Below are 10,162 nucleotides of genomic sequence, written 5' to 3' on the forward strand. Positions count from 1 at the left end.
CTTCCTGTTTTTTGTCTCTAAAAAATAGACCTCTGTTTATTTTACCTGCCTCTGAAAACCCCAACTAGAAAAACAGAGACCCGCCTGTTTTTATATATTGTCTATCTCTGAAAATTAGACCAGAAAACAAAGTCAATATTTACTTGTTCGTCTATGTACACCAAAAGAAAACAAAAATGAGGGAAAACAGAGAGACAGACCGAAGAACAAAAAAATATAGGTTCTGTCACCGAAAAGACATTGATCGCCTGCCATTCTTTCTGACAGCACTGATCTATTAGAGATAAAAGGGCTCCTGCCTATTTTACTATTGCTCCCTGTCTGGAAAAGAAAATTATAAACACAGAATTGAGAAAACAGAAAAAGGGAAAAACCCCAAACCACTGAAAAAAAAAATTTGGTTTAGCCTCGGGTTTGAGCGCAGGGAAAGCTTGCGTATAGGAAAACAAACCCAAATAGGAAGTCGGCCCATCGTCGTCGGAGAACGACCGAATTTTTTTTTGGTCGTTTCATCTTCCAAGGAAGCTCCGTCATAGAAAGAGGCCTCAAACCTGTGCCAGAGGGAGCTTGCAACGAAAACATCAAACTCAACCACAGAGTTGGGCTATCGTCGCCGGAGATCAGCTGGAAAAAATGACTTCTCATTTTTCTAGAGCTCCAGCGAAGAAGAGAGAGAAAACCCAATGCCTTTTTTAGTCGGTTTCAACCTATTCGGGGCTTAAATAGCTCGAGGGGTAAAAAAAACCCCTTTGTCCTTGGATGTTTTACGTATTTTAAAAAGAGGGTTAAAATAAAATATTCTATAGCCCGCATACCTTTTCAAAAGTATTTGCTAAAAAGGGTATGTGACTTTGAAATTTTTGAAAAAATAGCAGAAATAGTTATATTTCTCATTTAATACGTAGAATAATTTTTTAATTTTCAAAAAACCCTTTGCTCTTGTTAAATTAAAAAAAAACTCACTTAAATTTTGTTTAAGACCAAAATTAGGTATATTTAAAATAAAAAAACTTGTTTAGTCTGACAAGATCTTTCTTTTGTTTTTTTATTGTTCCTTTATACTAACTTGTCATAAATAAATTAAATTAAAATTGGTTAGTATAAAATGACTACTCGTGCATGTGCCTCCGAATTAGCGAAAATAGACAAGCTAAACGGGACCAACTTTTCTGTCTAGAAAATGAGGATCCCTTTAGCTCTAACCCTGGAAGGACTGGAATATGTCATTTTGCCCCACCCTTCTCATTGGTGAACACTGTAAGTGTGCCCGTTCCCACCATTCTCATTGGCCCTGTACCCACCTCTTTGTTGAAATTATAAAAGTATTCTTTGTTACTTCTTTAAAAAATTTCTTGACTTTTTTCTTTCCTCCAAACAAATAGATCTAATCTACCTCTAAGAGAAACTTGCATTTTCAAAATCTGTCATCAATTTCTAGTGTGTCTTACTCATTTAAAACTACTAACTTTAATATAGAGGGCAGTTCAATGGAATATGGGGGAGGGTGTTTTTTGTTTCACCATCCTATGAAAACGCATATCGTTTCTTCCTTTTGCTAAACAAACATTCCAGCAAAAAGGAGGGTCGGTACAGGGCCCATACTTTAAATGAGCAGACTCCATTTTTATATAAAAATAGGGCCTTCACCCCATGGAGCTATTTTGCACAAAAGGCGGCTTCTTAAGAAAGCTGCTTCTCGCCATGTGTAACAAATGCTCTCTCAGGGCGTGTTTTATTGCTTGTCTAAGATTGGACAGAATATAATAAACAAAACACATGTTATTGGACAATAAGTTGTGTTGTGTATCACATTTGAATTTTACCGACATCTTGGACACGTAAGAATAATGGGTCAGATAACTTTGTTTTGGATCGTACGACACAATTTGCCCTACCATATGAGTGTTTTAAAGTGTTTATCAGAATGGATCTAAAAAAAATATTATTTAAAATTTGAGTAATTTGAGAAAAATAAGAATTGATTTTTTTATATATAAATACTTTAATCGGTGCCATATTGAATTTAATTATGAAAGTTTATCAAAAAATTTTATGGATTTTATCCCTAAATATAGATCTCAAACTGGATCCAAGTACAAAAAAATATGTAAGTATTGGCTATTTTGAGAAAAATAAGAATTTATATTATTTTATATACAAATGCAACAACCATAAATAAATCGTAAAACCCTAAAATGCAAAAAAATAAATAATAAATAAACCAAAAACCCTAAACGATAAGAAAAATAAATTATAAAATCAAAGAAATCATTAATAAATCATAAAATTAAATATAAAAACCCTTAATTCAAACCCCAATCAAAGAAAAAAAATCATAATCAAATACAAGAAAAGTTCTAATCAAATTAATTATAAGAAGCCTTAATTAAAAAAAAAAGATTCAAAACTCTAATAAAAAAATTTAAAGAAAAAAACCTAATCAAATAAAAGGAAAGCCCTAATCAAATTAAATATCAAAAGTACTAATTACAAATATTTGATTGAAAGCCCTAATCAATGAAAATCAAAGAAAAAAAACTTTAATTAAAGAAAATCAAAAGAAAAAAACTAAACAAATTAGATATAAAAAACCTTAATTAAAAAAATTTGATTCAAAGCCCTAATCAAAAAAATTTCTCAGAGAGAGTCAGGATTAGAACCCTGTCTGCCCAAGTTTTTTTTAAGTGGTATTTCTCCCATCCCGTTCTCAGTGTAGCAACTAGCAAGGGGTCCCCTGCATTCGGCGTTTGATTTTTGCGATACCCTGAGCGACGCGCTGGACACACGATCAAACACACCCTCAAGGAGCGTTTAAAACGGGGTACAAAACCTGCACGGGCACACCATGGTCTTTGTGGGCGAGTTATCCCACGTTTGCAATGTCTCATCCCAAGAATAAAATGGTCATTTTGTCTTAAGATTCAGTAACACGCTAGAGTCCGACTCTCTGAAGTCTTAGAGTTGGGTGTTTGGGTATTTCTTCCCTCTCACAGACCTTCCCCAAATTCAAATCTAAATTCTCGACCGTTGGAGAGAAAGAGTTTTGCCTTTCTTCTCAAAGAGAGAGAGAGAGAGAGTAAGAAGAAGAAGAAGAAGAAGAGATGGTGGCATTCATGTCAAGAGCTCGGAAAGAGAGCTCAGGAAGTACCAAACAGGATCCCAAGAGTTCCTCAGCAAACTATGAAGACTACAGGAAGGAGCGAATCAAGGAAAACTTGCAGAGGATGCACCAGTTGGGGATCACCAGCCTGACCGTCGACCCTCCAACCCCAAAATCACCCAGGAGGACCATCACAAAGACGACCCACTTGTCCCCAAGAAGTCCAAATAGTTTGCCTACTAGGCGTTCTTCAAGGTACGTGGAAACCCCCCCAAATTCTTTTCGCCAGCATTTCGATCTGCGCCATCATTCCCCATCTTTCGGCAATAGATTGCAGAATGTGTCTCCGGTGAATTATTCGGAACTGCTCCCCGCAAAAGAAGAGCAATCAAAAAGTGAACGAGTTCTGATCCATGAAGGGTTGGTGCCGGAAGTGTATACCGATGAGCACGAGAAATTGCTTGGGTCTTGCGAGAACGCCTGGGTTCTCTTTCAGGATGGGTACGGGAGCGACAGGAAACGCATTTACGATCCGGTCAATGGGAAAACTTGCCATCAATGCCGGTTAGGGTTCTCTGTTTTGATTCTTTTTGCAATGCTTTATCGATCACTGGCGTCCTTATAATGATTAATATGGCTTTAATTACTTGATTTTTAACTTCTCAGCTAGCTGAAACTGAACTTTTATTGACGATTTCCTTGTGGTTGGAAAGCTAATTTCCATTTTCTTTTACATCAGAGACTTGTGAACCCTGATTGCATTTGGATTTCAACAGAGATATAGCTCATTTTCTTGCGATCACGTAACCCGTGATGGAAGAATCGATCCCTTTTGTTGTTGATGTATTTTCACATAACTGCTTGATTAAGTCTCCGACCCGGTTCTATCAGTCATCAGTAGCAATAGCTTTCTCCCTGATGTCTTTTTTATTAAATGTGCATTGCTTGCTGCTTAACATAGTTAGACTATAGAAGCCATAAGCGGGCATTAAAGAACAAACCATCTCAGAAAGAAGAGAAGCGACTCCTTGGGGTAAACCTCGCCTTTCTCACCATGGATCACATTGGTGTCTACTGTAATAGGTATGGTGCTGATGGTAAAATTCTATAGAAATACTTTACCCTCCCTATATATTCAATATCCTTGTGGGTCCATGTAAAGATAAAAGAAAAGTACCCATCACAAGTTGAAAGAATAACTGCTGAAAGCCTTAGCTTGATTCTTGGAACCAGCTGTTTACCATCATTTCCAATAAAGCTACAGTTTTGAAGCTTTTAACTCTTTAACTTAAGTTTCACCTTCCACAGTTCCACTGTCCTATCTCAACATCATCACTATTCAACGAAGGTTAACAATAGCCACATCCTATTTTTGGTGGTCCACATTTTGCATGGTTCATACTTCATAAAATATTTCCTTCAAGGTAATAATCCTATTGTTTTTTACCTTGATTCAGTGGTACTTCTGAAGTGTTAGAGTGGGATCTTATCTTGTGGAATAAATAAATACCAGCATGGCCACTTTTTCCATCCGGAATCTTTCTTGTTTAGTGAGAGTTACTAGTTTGAAAACTTTTGCCTTGTGAAAAATGGTTTAAGTACGCCAAAATTAAATGCCAGAAATTGATGTAATGCTCATTGGTGGTTCTTCTCCAAACCTACCCGTATCAAATTCATCAAGAAGGTTTGAAATGAATTTATTTGAGTTGTGATATCTTATTTTATCTTATTATCAAAACCTTATAAGCTCTTACCTTTTTATCTTAAGTTTTGAACTAATAGATATCTTAATGAACATGCAGTATAGCTTCATTGATATGACCATGATGGATTTATAATCGTGTGGGATAGTTAAATGGCTTAATAATATCTCTGGATGATACATAAAACTCATTTAGTTCATGGAGAATGTTTTAAGATATGATATAAACAACTTCACTAAAATACCCAAAAATGCGCAGGGTGAATTATGCATCTTCTCAGGATTTGGTAAATCAATTAAACATTGCCACTCTGTTGACTTGTGCAGTGGCGTTTTGTTTTCACCGAAATAACATACTACATCATAGTATAGCTTCTTTTATGTATTTGTTTTATTGTGGGTATCCTATCAATTATTTCATATGCCTCTACTTGGCTCTAGTTAGATCTGATTTTTACAATGTAGGATGTTACAGAGAATGCAAAATTGTTGATCAAACTTCGCATCTGGCAGACCTAATTGTCCTCTTCTTATTCTTGCTTTTTCTTCTCATTGTTATCTTGTTTTGCACTTTCTTTTCATCATGTGGCTGAATCTGCTTGATTGTGGAGCTTCTCATCATATGCTTAAAGATGCATATGCTAATATTTAGGAAAATTCTCCATTTAGAGACTTATCTTTTAGCTGAAATTCCAAAATGAGATAAGATGCCTAATGTTTTCGATTAACCCTATTTATTTTTGTTTGAACCTTGATTAGCTAAAATCACTGTGCTAGATTACCCTTTTACATTATTAGTCAAAGCGAACCCACCATATTTCTACATCCTTCCATTACCCTCATGGATATAGTTTTGGGCGTCTTCATCCAAAGCTATGAAGATCAAAGTCTGATCCATGTATATCATGGAAGTATACTTCCATCTTTGTTGACAGTTGTGAGCATTAGATCCTAAATTGTGAAAATGAAGACATGATGCAAGAAATACCAGCCTTTAAGGAGAATGCATGTATTATGGCTACTACTAAGTAATGTTTACAAGAGATGAGTTTGAACTTTGATCGTTGGTATGAGAAACATCTCATATTTTACTTCTCAAATGAACCTAGCGTCTGTTGCTGACTTGTTTAACATTCTGATGTCGCTTCATCAATTGGATACAAACACAATGAACAAAAGACAGAGTCTTTCTAGTGAATGAGTGTCATCCATTGTAGCAGTCCCATGCAAATGGTCATGGTTCAGAAGCTGTCTTATGGGACTGGGATAAAGGCCAATGTATCTCTACCTTACAGTCTATAATTGGGAATGGAGAACTCTTCTTTAAGGCATGACATCCATATCTGCATCCTTGCATTTATACAGATTAGCTACATGGGCCAGTTTTGAAAATTTAGCTAAGAACTTGTCAAATGGTCCAGAATTGGTTGTGCTCTTCAGTGGTGCAATTTTTATGTGTAGGTATTCAGGTGATAGCAGAGCAGGTTTTGTGTTGTGAATCAAAGAGTGATATTGCATCCTCTAAAATCTTCTGACAGGAAAAGACATCAGAAGTTGATTGTTATGTTTGTGTGCATATAGTATTTTTTCCCCTAAATGGCAATAGAATTTGGGTTCAACTTTTATTGGGCCATTTTGATTATAGATTTAGTATATAAATGTGCTACTATATTTCAGGCAGAAAACTCTTGGGCATCGTACATACTGTATCAAATGCAAGCTAGTACAGGGTCAGTTTTGTGGCGATTGTTTGTATATGAGGTAAGCTCTGGCATTTTATATTTCCTTTAGAAATAGTTCATGAAGCCTCTTGAACTTTTTTCTTGTGTTTCATGATGGATTTTTATCCTTTCTGTAATCCATATGGGTTATAAATGCAATTGCCAACCATAGGGTTTATTATTATTCAATCCATTTACGTTGCAGACATTGTTTGTTCTTGTAATTTTTTTTCTTGTTTTAATTACATTGATAGGTTAACTAGTTCACTTGAATAATTTTGGCCTGATATGCTCTAGAGTTGTGCTGTCATGAGTTTCTCGAAAACAAGATGAAGAAGTCATACATGATCTTTGCAATTTTATAACTTTGAATTGCACGGTGTAAGCTTTGGTAGCAAACTATGTAGTCGAACTTGCAAAGTTGGTTTTAAGTTGTTCGTCAGGGTCTTAGTTCTATGAAGCATCATACTCACCTGGGTATAATGTTGAACAGTTGAAGTCAATGCTCATTTGACTAATCAAAAGAAGGTGCATGACTAGGCCAGAGTTATGCCTAGGCATGCATAACATGGTTGCAGAGTGTTTACTTCTCTAAATGTAAATTGCACTCAAAAAGGTTTTAAAAATCTTGTGCTGATGTGTCACTCCCCCTTGTAATTGCAATAAATGCACAGTAACATTTTCAGAAATCTTATATCACGTGTATAAGCATTGTGCATGCATTCTCTGTAATAGAGAGACACAGCTTTGACTTTTCTTAGAATTGGACTTCGGGTTCGAATTCAGTTCTTATTTTGTTAATTGAGAAATTTTATGTCCGACTCCGGATTTGAATCTGAATCCAATTGAATGAGACCCAGTTAGTCGGATTTGGTATAAGGCACATCTGAATCGAATCCAACCTGTTTACATCCCTACCCATTACGACAAATTACTAACTTTAAAATCATACCATCACATGTCAAAAAGAGACGGAAACAAGAAATCTTCATAGTGCACCTGACCTAATGACCATCAAGTTGGACCTGGTTGATTATTTTATTTAACATGGTATTACTGGCAAGTGTCAATATAGACTACTTCCTAGATAGAAGAAAAATAAAACTGCAGAAGAAGCACGTATAGAAAAGATAGCTAGCTATGTAGTTGGTTTATAGTGAATTTTCGTATCTCTATATTCTAGTTTACAAATATCTTGTATACAAGACAACATGATATTTTTTTTTCAGTGACACTTTTTTAATGAAAGGGAGGCAATAGCAGCAGATATATTTTACTTAAACATGCATATTGCATTAGCAAATTTAATGCTTTTGAAAACCAACAATTTAAACTTTTATGCAACTTGACTGTCCATTTTGCAGTCACAAATATGCCTAAGTTGGAAAGAATAGTAATCATCCAGCACTGCAATATAGGAGTATTTGTGCGACTAACTTCTAAGTTCATGTCTTCTTCAGGAAGTCCATAATCATGCGATCAATCTCTTGAACATAATTTTAGGTGTAAGCTCGTAATTATTTCTTGTTAACTATTTCAATGTCATAGGACTCTGACATGGAGATGCAGTTACATTTATAATTCAATTTTATTAACATGAAGAACATATTTAAAATGACCAATTAAGTCATATTGGTCTAAAGCTCCCAATAAATCAGATGTTCAGGGAGTGCCAACCAGATAATTTGTTCTCAACTTTGGTGTTGGCTGTGAGTTTTATGTTAAGGTTTATCCTTTCATGCAAGGAAACCTGCATAAATGTGGCCACCCTCATCTTCTCACTGGATAATGATCTGGTAATGGGTATAATTAATGATGTTCTTCTGGTAACATGAAAACAGTTCCCAGTGTGGAAAGTCTGAAACTGCCTATAGCTAGTAGTTCGATAGCATCTAAAATCATGAGTCAAGCAATGAACAGCATGCTGCTCTAATCCTCTTAACTGCAAGCTCATTTATTGATAGAGGAATAATTTTATTTGCTTCTGCAATCTGTTATTAGATATGGTGAAAATGTACTAGAGGCCAACATGACACCTGGATGGATTTGCCCTGTCTGCCGTGGAATTTGCAACTGTAGTTTGTGCCGGATCAAGAAAGGCTGGCTTCCCACAGGACCTCTTTACAAGAGAGTATGTTTCTAAACACACAAAAAACTTGCTGTTTGTTCTAATGCATTTCATATTTTATTTCTTTGTTTCATCCATTTTACACTGCTAGCATAAAGCTAATTTTGTCACGAGTTCTCTAGATTACAAGCCTTGGGTTCAAATCTGTTGCTCATTATCTCATACAAACTCGACGATCTAACTCGGAGAATGAAGACGAGCCCTCTAGTTTAAAGCCAGAAAATGATCAAGAATCTCAGAATGCATCTACTGAGATGAATTTCATCAGTCAACAAAAAGAATCCCCTCATTTGGAGCCAGAAAATGCTCATGATTATCCTGCAGTTACTGATACAGATCTGATCAGTCAACAGAATGAGGATGCTGTGACTGCATTTACTGATACTGATCATGCTAATTGGAAAAAACTCCCCTCTGATCTGAAGTCACAAGGTGACCATGACTCTCATCACAATGTAATTGCCGAAAACTTGCAGAGTAATTGTGAAATTGTCAGAGAGATTGCTTGTAGTAATTCCAAGGGTCCAATAGAGAAAGAAGAATCAAATATATCAGATGCATGTAATCCTACAACTCCAGAGAACAGCCGAAAGCTTAAGCTAAATCGCAACCAAAATGGCTCAGGACAGAGAACTGCAAACCCAGATAGCATTGCTGGGAGACTCAGAAAGAGGCATAATCAGTCTAATAGTTAAACAATAGACTTTCCAGAAGTACAGGGGGTCCAGAATTTTGAATTAGTTTTCATGCTTATAGAAACTGATGACCCATTTTGTGATCAACAGAATATGGGCTGGTCGTCTGGTGATTCAAGGATCTCATTAGTGAATCCATTTTGGCTTTAGTTTAACATGTTTATGTGCTTTTTCGGATGCAGATACCTTTCTTGTGTTGCCATGTGCGAGTGACTTGTTATATATGGATATACAAGTGAAATGCTTCATAGAATATGTTGTCTCATATAGAGTTACCAGCAGAACATAGGGACACCATGCCTGTAAATATGTATTAAGTTGGGCTGTCTTTAAAATTTACCTTTAATATTTGACTCCATTCAGACAGGGTGCCTTTGGTTTAGGATCTACCTAACAGGTACAACCTTGTGGCATCCTTGAAATGGCTTAAGAAAAACTGCAGGCAATGTACTGAACTATTTAGTATTTATTATGCTTTATCATATGCAATTAGGTTTGCAGTTAACAATCAAATCAGTCTAGGATATGATTGTGATGGTTCACACATTCAGCATACTTCAAATTGATTACCATGATACCATCAATTAATTCAATGTTCTTTGAAAAGCAATCTCAAGCTTTTCAGTATCTAAAATGCAGGAACCGAGCTATGGCAAATACGAAATGTGCCATGATGATTGCATCTTATGAACTGCATTTTTTTATAAGAATCTTATGAACTGGAATTAGTGCAATATATGTCAAGTTTATGATAATTCGTGATGATTTTGGTTCACTGTAGTTACTATTTTGTTTGTAAGTGTACAAAAAATGAGC

General features: G+C 35.7%; 1 protein-coding gene across 1 annotated transcript; it reads left to right on the forward strand.

Moving 5' to 3' along the window:
- The first annotated feature begins 3,101 nt into the window (after nucleotides 1-3,101).
- Nucleotides 3,102-9,602, forward strand: LOC149847894 (uncharacterized). Its single transcript, XM_090002642.1, has 5 exons — nucleotides 3,102-3,355; nucleotides 3,431-3,664; nucleotides 6,480-6,563; nucleotides 8,525-8,654; nucleotides 8,774-9,602. Exons 1-5 carry the CDS (start codon nucleotides 3,102-3,104, stop codon nucleotides 9,344-9,346), a joined length of 1,275 nt encoding a protein of 424 aa, XP_089858768.1. The 3' UTR covers nucleotides 9,347-9,602.
- Nucleotides 9,603-10,162: the final 560 nt, after the last annotated feature.

Source organism: Nuphar pumila, chromosome 1, assembly GCF_984573655.1.
Source record: "Nuphar pumila chromosome 1, dmNupPumi1.hap1.1, whole genome shotgun sequence".
Taxonomy (NCBI): Eukaryota; Viridiplantae; Streptophyta; class Magnoliopsida; order Nymphaeales; family Nymphaeaceae; genus Nuphar; species Nuphar pumila.